The sequence below is a fragment of the Panthera onca genome, chromosome A1 (assembly GCF_046562875.1).
Source record: "Panthera onca isolate mPanOnc1 chromosome A1, mPanOnc1 haplotype 2, whole genome shotgun sequence".
Taxonomy (NCBI): Eukaryota; Metazoa; Chordata; class Mammalia; order Carnivora; family Felidae; genus Panthera; species Panthera onca.
This window is the reverse complement of record NC_138339.1, coordinates 211,945,362-211,959,565: the sequence shown is the minus strand read 5'-3', so window position 1 is coordinate 211,959,565 and position 14,204 is coordinate 211,945,362. Positions and strand designations below refer to the sequence as shown.

Genomic DNA, 14,204 nt, shown 5'->3' with positions numbered 1-14,204 from the left:
ACATGTATAATGCACAAATTCTTCACAGAGTTATGAAAGATTCAGGTAGGGGGGAGGGGGCTGGCCCCCAATGATATTTCACAAAGAAAAATGAGTCAAAAAGTGGATTAACATAGACTTTTGGCATACAGAGATCATTTTAGAGACCTCTTCATTTCCCAGTTAAGTTTTCTCTTTGTTCTTTGTTGTTTTGTTTTGTTTTTTGACATAGTGAAGGATCATGAAATAAAACACTAGGTAATTCATTTAGAAAAATAAAAATAAATTTGAAAACTTTATTTGGCTGCCATATATAAAAAACATACTAGCCATTATCCTTTCCTGATTTGGAACACAAAACTAATTTGTGAAATCTTCTCAAAGGTTGTGGTCATTTTTAAATAAATAAAACATTAGAGAAATTATCTCTACCCTATGAAGTTATTGTTACATGTTTTTCTCTCCCTGTCTTCCCTAGGAGACACACATCTACAAAATATTGAAATGATCATCCTCCTTACTCTAAATTCTTTGTCCTCAACTCTGTTGATTTCCTTTAAAAAATTTTTTTTAATGTTTATTTATTTTTGAGAGAGAAATAGAACGTGAGTTGGGAAGGGTCAGAGAGAGAGGGAGACACAGAATCCGAAGCAGGCTCCAGGCTCTGAGCTGTCAGCACAGAGCCCGACATGGGGCTCGAACCCACAAACCGTGAGATCATGACATGAGCTGAAGTCAGACGCTCAACTGACTGAGCCACCCAGGCGCCCTGTTCATTTCTTTTTTAATGCTGCTTAATTTTTTCTTAAGCTAGCATCTTTTTTTCCAAAGCATTTACTGCCTATTTGTCACTGGCAAATTATAATCTACCAATCATTTATTTGTATTAGCCAAGTGGAATAAAAAACTTGAGGAGATTAAAAAGGTTTTATATGTAGGATTTCTTTATGATGCATTTACAAAATGAAAAATAATGTCCCATTCATTTTTAAAGTAAATTAGCAAAAAGGCAGAACACTTACAATTTCACCATCCAGAAATAACCATTGTTAAATCCTTCTAGATCTTTTCCTATGATTCTATGTGTTATTGCACACACACAGAAAATATTCTTTTCAGTTTTTTTCTTTTTTTTTTAATGTTTATTTATTTTTGAGAGAGAGAGCATGAGTGGGGGAGGTGCAGAGAGGGCCAGAAGATCTGAAGTAGGCTCTGTGCTGACGGCTGAGAGCCTGATGCAGAGCTCAAACTCATAAGCCATGAATGAGATCATGAGCTGAAGTCAGACACTCAACCGACCGAGCCACCTAGAAGCCCCTGAGTTGTTTGTTTGTTTGTTTGTTTTTCCTTAATAAAAGAGACATTGAACAATATGGGGATTCGTGGCACCAACACCAAGCATGCAGTCAAAAATCCACATATAACTTTTACTCCCTCTAAAACTTGACTATTAACAGCCTACTGTTGACCAGAAGACTTATCAGTAACATAAACAGTTGATTAACACATATTTTGTATGCTATATGTATTATTACTGTGTTCTTAAAATAAAGTAAGCTAGAGAAAAAATGTTCTTAAGAAAATCATAAGGAAGAAAAAATACATTTACAGCACTGTACTTACTGTATTCTTTGAAAAAAAACTGCATGTAAGTTGGACCCATACATTTCAAACCCATATTGTTCAAGGGTCAACTATATATCTATAATAAATTAGATTTGAGAATGTATGACACTCCTCCCCCAATCCCACTCTTTCTCCATTCTTATTGTTTCTTGAGATTTTAGGCCTACTTATTCGTTTATTCTAGGCTTAATGAACACATTCATAAAGCATGTAAGATATTCTCATAGAGAATTGATATCAACAACTCTCTTTATATATGTGTTTAAACATCATTATCCTGTTCAGATATATAAAAATGCTGTTGCCAGACAGACTGCCCCTCTAAAAGTGTTATGTGTGACTACACGTAAAGATTGTCCCATAGCTGGGGCACCTGGGTGGCTCAGTCAGTTAAGCATCCCACTCTTGATTTGGGCTCAGTCTCAGGTTACCATCGCACAGTTTTGTGAGTTTGAGCCCCACGTCGGGCTCTATGCTGACCCTGCAGAGCCTGCTTGGGATTCTCTCTCTCTCTCTCTCTCTCTCTCTCTCTGTCTCTGTCTCTCTGTCTCTGTCTCACTCTGCTCCTCCCCTGCTCATGTTCTCCCTGTCTGTCTCAGAATAAATAAATAAACTTTAAAAAATTATTTAAAAAAAAACTCTCAGAGCTGATGAAGAAGCCCTATTGGAGTCTTGAATTACTCTTCTGATGTCCTATTGACACCTGTATTCTCTCTCTGCTTTCAAATGCTTAAATTTTTTTAATTTTATTTTTCAGGTAAAATAAAGTAACTTTGAATTAATAAAGTTTAGTTCCATATTAGCCAATATTTTTATTAAACTTCTTAAATAGGTTCACAGTTTAAACAATTTAAAGATACCATTGTAGCTATTGATAGTAGTTGCCTTTGAGAGAGGCCCTGGAGTAGAGAAAAGAGGCTCTACTTTCTGTACCCTTTTAATATTCTAACATGTTTTTATTTTCTATATTTTATTTTTTAAATGTCCACCCACTATCTGAGCACTGGAATTTTGCATTTTTTTTTTTTCTTATTTAAATAAAATAAGAACGATAAAGTAAAGGTCTTTTCTGAAATTGCTATATTTGGGGACCTTTGCCTCTGGCACAGCAAAGCTTACCACCACACTGCAATGCCTACTCTAAGGGCAGAACATTGGCTCCCTTACCAATGGCAAAGGAGAAATCCAGTTAACTAGGCTTTTTTTTTTTTCAGTTTATTTATTTTGAGAGGGAGAGAGAGAGAGAGAGCAAGCGCACGAGCCGGGAAAGGGAAGTGAGAGAGGGAATCCCAAGAAGGCTCCACCACAGCGCAGAGCTCGACATGGGGCTCAAACTCACAAACTGTGAGATCATGACCTAAGTCGAAATCAAGAGTCAGACGCTTAACCAACTGAGCCACCCAGGCGCCCAACCAGGCATTTCTATTGCATTTCCACACAGTATAAGTAAATTTATACATTGGTAGACATCAACATAAACGTATCAAGTGAGGAAAACACTTTTAAAGCAGCAGAAATAAAAACAGTTGTGTGCATTTGCAGACAGAACAGCTTCATCTATAGTGAATGTCCTTGAAAGAGTATTTGCCTAGAATTGGTTTCCTGCTTTAAAAACTTGTTCGGTGTAATTGGGACATCAATAGCAGTGGCTTCTGCTCTGACCACGACCAACCATGGGGTACCAGAGGCATCGAAGAGAACGTTCCAGCCGGGGCCTCTCTTTGGAGTAACTTCATTAGGTTTGTCTTTGAAACTAGGAATGATTATTAGTTTACTGTTTATCGCATTAAGACTCTCTTAAAGTTTTGTGGCTCACGTTCCATTTTCCAAGCTATAATATGCTATCATTTTCTTTTCATGTCTTGGTTTTTACAAATGAGTACATAGTACTCATCATGGAGTTCTAAGGTGTGCAATTCCACTCTGCATGATGATGGACTTCCATTTCATAAAAGAGCTTAGTTTTCAAAAATAATAAGATTTACATAATGACATTCCAGAACTATCATAAGCAAAAGATGGTATTAGATTTTATAGTTTCATAGCCCTTTGCCCTATATTCTCTTGGTATATTATTAAAGTAGCTTCACAGCCATTTCATTTGTTTTTAATTCCTTTATGAAGGTACAGAAAAATTTTAAATATAACCAATCTGTATATAGAAATTGTCAAGAGCTATGAATCTTCTATCATACTTACCTTAAACAGTCTCACAGAACTATCCTTGGATTCCCTTAAGCATCTATAAGTGGTATCTGTCACTTGGCTGCATAGACATCCCCAGTCCCTATCTATAACCAACTCTTCCCAATATACCTGCCAAAGTAGATTGCATCATCTGTTGAGGGTAATGTAGTCAGGATGCAATGGGGGAAGAATGAATGCTATGGTGGTTTGCATCTTGCCAATGAGATGAGAGATAAGTAGGTAAGTGAAGATGTTGACCGTTCTAATGCAGCCAAGCATTCACTTAGCAAACACTATTGAGCATTTATGTGGTAAACACTAGGTAGGGAGTCAGAATTAGAAAGGTGAATGAAGGAAGGCTTTACCTCCACCTTCAAGGAGGTCACAGTTGAATTGGAGAAGCACCCAAGTAAAGAGTGACTTGTGTTAGAGCCACACTAGAGAGAATCAAAGAGGTAGGCTTGCTGCCTTCTGCCCTTGGGGGGAGAGTCAGGGAGGATAACAGGGCTGAATGCTTAAGGGATTAAAGGAGAAGAAAACATTGCAAGCAGAGACACTTTTAAGAGGCTGTGGTGCATTTTGGAAACTGCAAGTAGTTAGGTGACTAAAACAAAGGGTTAAGTGAGGGCATGCCCCATGATGAGGCTAAAAAGGGAGAGAAGAGTCAGAGGGAATCCCAGAAGAATTTTAAGCCTGACAGTAGCATGGTCAAATTCATAGTCTCTTGGTTTGAAAGGCAGTCTCTTGGTTTGAAAGGCGGTGAAGCTGGCAGCAGGAAGACCTGTCGGGAAGCAGCTGCAGTAATCTTAAGTGACAGTCAGGGAGGCCCTGCTGGTGGCAGTGGGAAGGAAAGGAGGCCCACGAGCAAGAGAGATTTCAGTGGCAGAACCGATGGGTTCCGAGTGCCAGAGAGTCAAGGATTCAAGTAAGATGTAAGCCTTACCCTCAATGAATTAACAGTCTTGCGGTCTTTTTGTCAGAAATAACAGAGGTTTCTTGTGTATGGTGTGGGGGGAGGGTAGGAGGGGGTTAAGTTTCCAATTGGGAAAGATTCAACCCCAGTCATCATTCTTGATGTGGATAATTAGAAAAGGAAAGAACTTAAGGTTAGAAAATACTCAGATGTGGTTGGTAAAGCAGATGGCAGAAAAAAGCGAGGTTTTTGCAGTAAAATTTCGTGAAAGAGGAGAGAAAGGAAAGCCAGGCCCCAGAACCGTACTCAGGCAACTTCTGTGAGGAGAAGGAAAGCCAGAGATGTGTGGAGCAAGCTGACAATATCTGCTTTAGCACAGAGTGACGCTAGGCACCAGCTCTAAGACAGCACAGTGTCATTCTGGATCTTGGGGAGCATATTTGAGAATTGTCAGCCAAGAATAGTAGGGTTCCCCAAATCTTTTTCCATCTCATGCATCCAAATGAGTCATTTCAGTGGCGTCAGTGGGACCTGGGTGGCTGAGGCGTATACGTCTAAGTTATAAAGTGGAAACCATCATGTCTAATGCAGAGCCACCCAAAGAAAGGAAAAGCATACACATATTTGTTGTGTGCACATCACTTACAATGAAACAAAGTTAATTTACCAGTAACACGTGAGATTATAGGGAAGGGAGATTCAGAAGCTTCTAGCAAACAAGGGAGGGTAACTGGGAATAGTAATACCCATTATCACCAACTTAAAGCGTTTTGAGGGTTTTTTTTCTATTTTCTCTTTTTAAGTATGCTGAAACTGTTTATTTTAATAAATATAAATATTTGCAAGAGACTCACTTCTGACCTTGCCCCCTAAAACTTTATTTTCTATCAGGCCTTAAACCTGAAAATTGCAAATTTCTATAAAACTGTACCCTAAGAGTTTCTAACAGTTCCAAATGTGCAAATTTCCATGGAAACACAGAAGAGCAAGAGATTCGTTCTGCCCAGAAAGAAATCTGGGCAAGAGATGCAAGGGGAAGTAATGTTTGAATTGGGCCTTAAGAATGAGAAGGATTTCATCAAAGAGGCAGTAACAGCGAGGAGTTCTGGGCAGAGGTAATGGCCTCATGGAAGCATGAAAATGGGTAGCATGTTCAAGAAGAGCAAGTAGCAGTTCAAGGTGGCTAAGGCCTAAGTTGGCTGGAGAGTAAGAAGAAGGCATAGGAGCCAAACGTGGAAATGCTTGTCAGGGTTATTCTGTGAAAGGCTCTAGCAAACTCAGTTGGACAGTCGAACCTAATTTTTACCAGAGGTTAGATTTAAAACATTAGGAGTGAATGAGGACTGCTAAAATTGGAGCTGTTCTTTTTCTTTTCCGAGATGGTAGTAATTGATGAAGTTTGGGGAGTTGGCGGAACTACCCTGAGAGGTTCCACTATTCCCGTGAAAATTAGTAGTTGTTGTGGTAAGGAGATATTTTAGGAATTGTTGACAATAGGTACGTCAACAACTTTTAATTGCATAATGCCCCTAGAAAGATCCAAATCTTTTTCGTGTGTTTCTTTCCGACTCCAGAAATAGTATTGGCAAATGTTCAGAGAAGGCAGAAATTTGCCAGAACATACTCTTCAAAACCCCAGCTCACCTCTTTATGGAAACAATCTTAGACAAATCGCTCGCGTGTCATTCAAACTGTATTACTCGGCTTTGGTGTCCATATGCATCATGTTATGAATTGTATGCATGCTTAGAAAGAAAATTTTTTTCTTTTTGTAACTTGCTCAAGTGCTATAATTTGATCTGAGTCATAATTTTGGTGTCCACCTTTCTTTTAGTTAAAACTTTTACTTCCAGGCCTTTATTAATACTTCCACAAGGGATTAAGAAACATCACAACATATGAATTGAAATACTTCATTGTTTTAAAAAACATAAATTCATGAATGACATTGAAGATAAAAAGTAATGCTATTTATAGGCCTTAAATTCATCCTCCTCCCCCTTCAAATCAAATCCAGACATCAGTCCAGCTAAGACTTTAATGGAGTTAAATAATACAAGTGTCAGGATCTTAAAATCATGGAAAGTATCATTGTCATTTCTGTCACATCAGTGTGGTTAGAGTTAGATGACAGATTTCAGTAATGAAATATAGGGCCTTTCGTTTAGAGTTAGGTCCAAATTAATGTTGATTATGTTTCTAATTCCAAAGCTTGCTCATTCACCCAAATACAATGCTTCCCCTGTCTCCTGGCTATTAACTTATTGAAGGGGAAAGAGTTAGTAATAGATTTTTGCACAGCTTACTGAGAGTACTTAGTCATGAAAAATAAATGAGGGGCTTTGGTTTACCTCAGCTGGCCAGTCTGGGGCCCACAGGAAAAGACTTAGAACAACACTTCGTATTACCAAGGAGCAGGATGGATGGAGTCAGTTTGTTGTACAACTCCAGAACACCCCACATGTGTCTTTCTTTTATAGCTACTATTGCATTTGCAACTTTGTTGTGTGGTTCCAGAATCGTTTCTATATGGGGTACCTGAAGGTCCTTCCCATACCCTGCCAACCAGTTAGTGCTATATTTAGATGGAAACAGGCAGCCTGTAATTTCTGTATTAATGTGGATTGAGTTTGTGAGTTCAAACCAGATTTCATGAGTATCCCAGAAACTGTCCATAAAAACTGGAAGCTGAATAAAGTTACATTTTCTCAAAGGGATGAAGTGTTTTTTTAAGCGTCTGTATTTTTTGTGAGATTATTAAGGGATATTTTAGATCCATTGTTTAGGGTAGATAGCAACCTGTCAACCAAGGATCATTTTGTAAAGCAATTGTCCACTTCTAATTAGATTTCAAGATGTGTAACTTTTTCTGTTGTCTTCAAAGAGCTAATTTGGGGATGTATTTAGAGTCTCTTTTTATAAGCTTTAATAAAGCACATACCTGTCTATGAGGGCACTGATTCTATTTGTAGGTATAGGTATTTTCACTCTGATTACTTTTAACTTCAGAGCACCAAGGTGATGCAAGACTATTGAATCTAACACTGAGGCTTGCCTCTACTCACTCCAGTGATCATCCAAGATTCCTCAGGCTGTGAGGACCTTGAAGATGACACCCGTCATTTCACAGAGGAAGAAATTAACACTCAGAGCAGTTAGCTGACTGTTCCCTTCCCGGGTTTGTAGAGCTGATTAATAAAAGAACTAGAACTAGAATCCAGGTCTCCTGCATTTTGTTACACTAAGTCTTCTAGGCCAGAGGGAAATTAGGTGTGTCGTTCCTCTGTTTTCTCCTTCTCTATTTGAAAATCTAACTCTCCTTTAGTGAACTGCCGAAAGCGAGTGAAGAATACTGTTTGTTCCCTAAACAAGAAGAGAGAGATTCTAGTCTGCAAGATGTTTTCAGGATCTGCCCCTTTGACACAGAAATGTGTTTTTATTACATTTAAAAGAGAGAACACGAGAGCCACAGGGTGGATCAGTCGGTTAAGCGTTTGACTCTCGGTTTTGGCTCAGGTCATGATCTCACGGTTTGTGAGTTCAAGCCCCACATGGGGCCTGCCTGGGATTTCTCTCTCTCTCTTTTCTTCTGCCCCTCCCCAGCTTACTCTCTCTCTCTCTCTCAAAAAATAAACATAAAAAAAAATTTTAATAAAATAGAGAACACAATAACCGTAAATCCCGTAACTCAGTGCCCCTCCCACCTCATTTCCAGTTAAAACAGGGAAGTGGGTGACCAATCAGGATAATTGTCCAGACACTTAAAATGTTATTTGAGGTGATAGATAAATAAGCACATATGTCCTTTTGAGAGATTTATGTCATATGAATTAGAAGAATTTCACTGTAAATTTCTTTTTAATTTAGTGTATATGTTAAACATTAGCATTTCAAAGGGACAAAACATATTCCACCAGAATGTTTGGTTCTGTTATTTTATGTAAACAGTATCTGAGCCTTACATGGTCTTAGTATGCATATGGAAATATTGTGTATTTTACTGAAAATAAAATAATTTCTAAATACAAATCTATACCCTTTTAATGATTATCAAACTCATTCTGAGCATGCATTTTAACTTATAGCCATACATGCATTATTTTTAAACAACTTCTTAACTGTGAATCATTTTTTGCTTTATTCCTTACCACAGAATAAGAAATTTATAATAAATTAAATGACAAATTAATGGTTCTTTTTTTAAAGATTTGAAGAAAATATAGTATGATTAAAATGCAAAGGCTTTCTTCTCAAAAATTTGTCTGTGGTTTTATAGTTTAGCATTGCCATATTTTGACAAATCACTTTATTTAAAAATCACTTTAAATAAAAAGGAATCTAAACACAGAATAATTCCATTAAAGTCAGGACAATAACTCCCTTGGTGGAGGTAATGACCTGGATACACAGGTGTGTTCAGGGCTAAGTGACACATTTATATGAACGTTTCTGTATGTATATTATACTTCAAAGTAGAAAAAAAAGTTTAAAGAGCTAAAATACTCTCTGAGACTTGCCTTGTACAACTTACAAATATGTGATTGGTATTTTCTTTACTGTTTATAATTTGATGCCAAATTTAAAAGAATAGAAGTGCCTGGGTGGCTCAGTTGGTTAAATGTCTGACTCTTGATTCAGCTCAGGTTATGATCCCATGGTTCATGAGTCCGAGTCCCTCATCAGGCTGTGCTCTGATCGTGTGGAACCTGCTTGGGATTCTCTCTCTCTCTTCATCTCTCTCTGCCCCTCCCCTGCTTGCACGCTATCTTTCTTTCTCAAATAAATAAACTTAAAAAAAAAAAGAATAGACTAAAAGTATGGTTGGATTGCTTCATTTTTTTTCTTTAAACCCTTCCTATACTCTGCTAGGAACTAAGATGTTAAATTGCTAAGTATTTTACCCATTCAAGGAAAAATATGTAAACCTTAATTATGTTTGTCATCAAGATAAAAACCAAATAGGACCTTAGCTTCTGAGTTTCAGAAATGTGAAGTCTTTTTTTTTAACTTTTTATTTTAATTCTAGTTAGTTAACATACAGTGTTGTGTTAGTTTCAGGTGTACAATATAGTGATTCTACAATTCCATACATCACTCAGTGCTCATCGTGACAAGTACACTCCTTAATCCCCATCACCTATTTAGCCCATACCCCCATCCACCTCCCCTCTGGTAACCATCAGTTCTCTATAATTAAGAATCTGTTTCTTGATTTCTCCCCCTCTCTCTGCTTTTTCCCTTTGCTGATTTGTTTTGTTTCTTAAATTCCACATATGAGTGAAATCATATGGTATCTTTCTCTGACTGACTGAATTTTGATCAGCATTATGCTCTCTAGCTTCATCCATGTCATTGCAAAGAGCAAAAATGAAATCTTCTTAAAGTATATTCCAAGTGTTGTATCATAGACTTTCTTTTAATAAAATAAAATATAATTCACTTGTAAGTAAAACATTCTTCAAATTTACTTGTATAATAGATAGGTTGGGTTTTTCCTATGACTCGGAAACAAGAAATGTTTACTTTTCAAATCATCCTTGACAGGTTGCCTCTGCCAGAGCAGACGTTCATGGGCTTCTGGACGTTTGGTCAGTCAAGAAATGGAAAGCAAAAACTGTTGTGTCCAGCAGTAACTCATCACATAGACGTAAAGGTTGACACCATCATTTCTTCATTCAAATACTGAATGTTACAACTTTTTCTATATGTTCCCTGGGGAAAACTCCATACAATCTCCAAAATAACTTGTTCTGAGGTTATTTTAGATTTAACTTCCACTCCAACTCTCAAGCCAGCCTGGCCTCTGAGGAACTCAGTGTAGGTCATTGTCAGTGACTAGTAGAATTCCTAAGAGCCAACGTGAATTAGAGTCAGGTATGTTGTGTGTCCTCCTAAAAGAGTTACTCCATGATCCTTGTTTTCATGTAAAAAGGCAAAGGAAAGGAGTATCAGTTGTTAATTACAACAGAAACTCCTTTAGGTATTCAAGCAGAAAGGGATTTACTGTGGGGAATTGGATGCTTGTAATATCATTGGAAAGGACAGAAGAAACAGAAGTCAAGGGGCCACCACTGGACTTTTAGTCTCAAGTTCAGTGTGTCTGCTTCTACTACCATCCCTGCTGCTGGCAGCGACACGGCGAAGCAGGATCAGCAAACTTTGTCTGTAAAGAGCCAGATGGTTAATGTTTTAGGCCATACAGATTCTGTTGCAGCTACTCGACTTTACTGTGATAGCACAAAAGCAACCATAGGTAATAGGCTAACAGATGAATGTGGCTGTGTTGTAGTAAAGTTTTATTTACAAAAGCAAGCAATGGGTCACACTTGACCTGTGGGCCATTTAAGTGCATTTAATTGGCAGAACCGAAATCACATCCAGAACCCTTACTGCAAGGGAGTTTGAGGAATGTTGTTTCTAGATTTCCAGCTCCAGAGATACAGACTAGATAGAAAGGGGCAGGATGGAGGATGGCAGGGATGCCACAACAGTCACCATCTAACCCAGACATTTTTGATTAATTAAGGACTGGGGGGCACCTGGGTGGCTCAGTCAGTTAAGCATCCAATTCTGGATTTCAGCCGAGGTCATGATCTCACAGTTCATGCTGACAGCGTGGAGCCTGCTAGGGATTTTCTCTCTCCGTCTCTCTGTACCCATCCCCTACTTGTGCATGTGCTCTCTTTCTTTCTTTCTCAATAAGTAAATAAACTTTAAAAAAAGGACTGTATGGCATGGGAATATTGAAAGTGTAGTTACATCTATATAATTCTTCTATATAGTTGTTTTCTCTAAGTACCAGCCCTAATATCAATAATATTATTAAATTAGATTCTCTGCTTATGTTTATATTGAATAATTTTCACTATGTGTATAATATTCTACCTTTTGTAAACAACAGTAGTTATCAGCAAGCTTTTTTTTATTTCAAAGACTGAAGTTTAGCCATTATATTCTATATAATGGTATAATAATCATTCTTTACAATGGAACTATATAAGGCCCTGATTCATGCATTTACAGATTATTTTCCTAGTTTGGCCAGCTCTGGGTCCCAACACTTGGAGTTCAAACCTTGACCATTGTTTAGGAAGGAATAAAGTAATCAGAAATCCTATGGGGTTTTTCAGCTGGTGTACCTTGTGAGTAAAAAGAAAAGAAAGTGAGAAATTAAGATAGGACAATTGAAAGCATTTATAAATGCAAGTATATGGCATTATTATTGTTATAGGTACCATGATAGTCAACAAAATAAGAAGAGGTATATCAAGATGTTGGGTATTTGAATTTAAATTTCATATTTTAGAAAAACTTCAGTTTTTCTACATTTTAGTAACTATCCAAATTCCTTAACTCAGACAACTACTTTATTATAGGGTCCAGCACTTATAAACATACAGGAATATCCAATAGAAAGATATGAAGAAAGATCCCAAACCTTTACTGAAGAATGTGCCTCCTGCAAATTACCATTGGATGAAATTAACTTAATCTGTGACATTGCTACGTCATGTGGTATGTCAATTTATTCTTTTGATTTTTCCTTCCTGTACTTACTTTTTTCTAAAAGAGGGATTGAAAGAATCTCTAGACATCAAAAAGTCTATGATAGACTCAGTAACTGTGTCATATTGGATTGGATAGTAATTATATGCAATTTAGACCTAATTTCCTATAACAACCTAACAAAATACTATTGTGGAATCCACATAAGCACTGCTAAGTTTGTATGCATATGTCTGTTTCTCATTACAACTGTAGCACAAAGTTAAACACACCCAGGCATGTGCTAAAAATAGAAGGGAACAAGAAAAAGAGAAACATTGGATTTGGGGGCTGGGATTCCAGTTTGATGATGGCGTGAACCACCAAAGCACGGCTGGAGTGCTTTGCAGTCATTACATTTATTTTAAAGAATGGCAAATGAAGGACGTGAATTTTTGGCATCTACATTTCTGGACTGCTGCCATTTCCTACTGACTCATACAGTGTGCCCTGGGTAGTTTTTGGCAGAAGTTTTCAATCGAGGGCAGTTCCTAAGGTCCTATTAAACAGAGGTGATGACAGAAGAAAGGGAGAGAGTTTCTAACTTGCCTAGGATGGGGATTGTTGAGGGGAAAATTCAGAAGCAAGTTTTTGTTATCTAAGTTCTATGAATATTATTTATTCCCAAAATCAGCTTTGTGGAATAAAAATATATGCTTTAAAAATATACAAGGTTTTGGGGCACCTGGGTGGCTCAGTCTGTTAAGGGTCTGACTCTCGGTTTCAGCTCAGGTCATGATCTCAGGATTCACCAGTTCGAGTCCCACATCGGGCTCTGCGCTGACAGCCGGCTTGGGATCCTCTCTCTCTGCTCCTCCACCCCACCCCCATCAAAATAAGTAAAATGAGGGCAAAAAATTATATATATATATATATATATATATATATATATATATATATATACACACACACACACATATGCACATATATGTATGTGTATATACACACACATATATATATACGTGTATATACACATATATATGTGTGTGTATATACGTCTGTGTGTGTGTGTGTGTGTGTGTATATATATATATGTATGTATGTATGTATGTACATATACACAGGGGTTTTTGGTAACAGACAGGTGCTCTTATGAAGATATTTTACATTCACCAGTAGAGAATAAATACAGACTTTATGCATAAAGCTTGAACTTTGGCCCTTGTCCCATCTTTCAGAATTGGAAATAAGTATGCTGTGATCCTCTGCCCCATGCCAGTGAGAGGCATTGCTAACCAGGAGCGCTTTTCTGGTTAAACCTTGTCCTGGCCTCATGGTTCTCAGAACAACATTCCAGGCAGCTGCCGTCAGTCAGAATTGGCCCATAAAAATAATGCTGCCCTTTCTGTAATTGAACTCTCTGTTTCAGTATTGTCCACTTATGCAAACTAGAGTTTTAATTGTTTTTTGTTTCTTTGTTTTTATACCTCTTCTGTATTTTTGGGAGAAAAGAGCATGTTGGGAGGTTAGAATCAAAGTTAATTGATATATATACATAACGTATGTATATCCTAATCAATCCATCTACAGTTTGTCCACTGAGTTCCAGCTGTGTGCTCAGTCTCATGATTCAGATTTCACTGGACCTCTTGACCATTCAGAAAATCTACTGCAGATCACACAGTTAACACCTTTTTGTCATTACAGAAAATGAGGAAAATACCCTCTATGTAGTTGCATGCAATCCCATCACCTTATACTTTCTGAACATGACGGGGAAAAGTGGCTACATGGTGGACCTCTCTGACATCTTCCCAAGAATGGCCAGTAGAATTTGGCACCCATTTGTGACAGTGGCACCACTGGGAAATCCCCTCAAGGGTCAAGTGGTTCTCCACGAGCAGCAGGTAAGGCATCCCGGGCTACTCACATGGTACAATTACGCCAAGAGTAAGCTGTGTGAAGAAAAAGGCAAAGGTGATTCGCAACCTACAAGTGAAAATACGTGCTTTCA

The 14,204-nt window shown here is 37.7% G+C and overlaps 1 protein-coding gene across 2 annotated transcripts in view; it reads left to right on the top strand.

Annotated features, from left to right (window-relative positions):
- VWA8 (von Willebrand factor A domain containing 8) overlaps positions 1-14,204 on the top strand; it is a 365,498-nt gene that overhangs the window by 226,014 nt on the left and 125,280 nt on the right. For both annotated transcript variants that reach the window (XR_009611412.3, XM_060637082.3), the window contains exons 27-29: positions 10,250-10,358; positions 12,082-12,220; positions 13,898-14,097. Coding sequence is in view for 1 of the 2 variants with exons in the window: in XM_060637082.3 (XP_060493065.3) it covers positions 10,250-10,358; positions 12,082-12,220; positions 13,898-14,097 (448 nt within the window). In the remaining variant the exon portion in view is untranslated. The remainder of the gene's footprint in view (positions 1-10,249; positions 10,359-12,081; positions 12,221-13,897; positions 14,098-14,204) is intronic.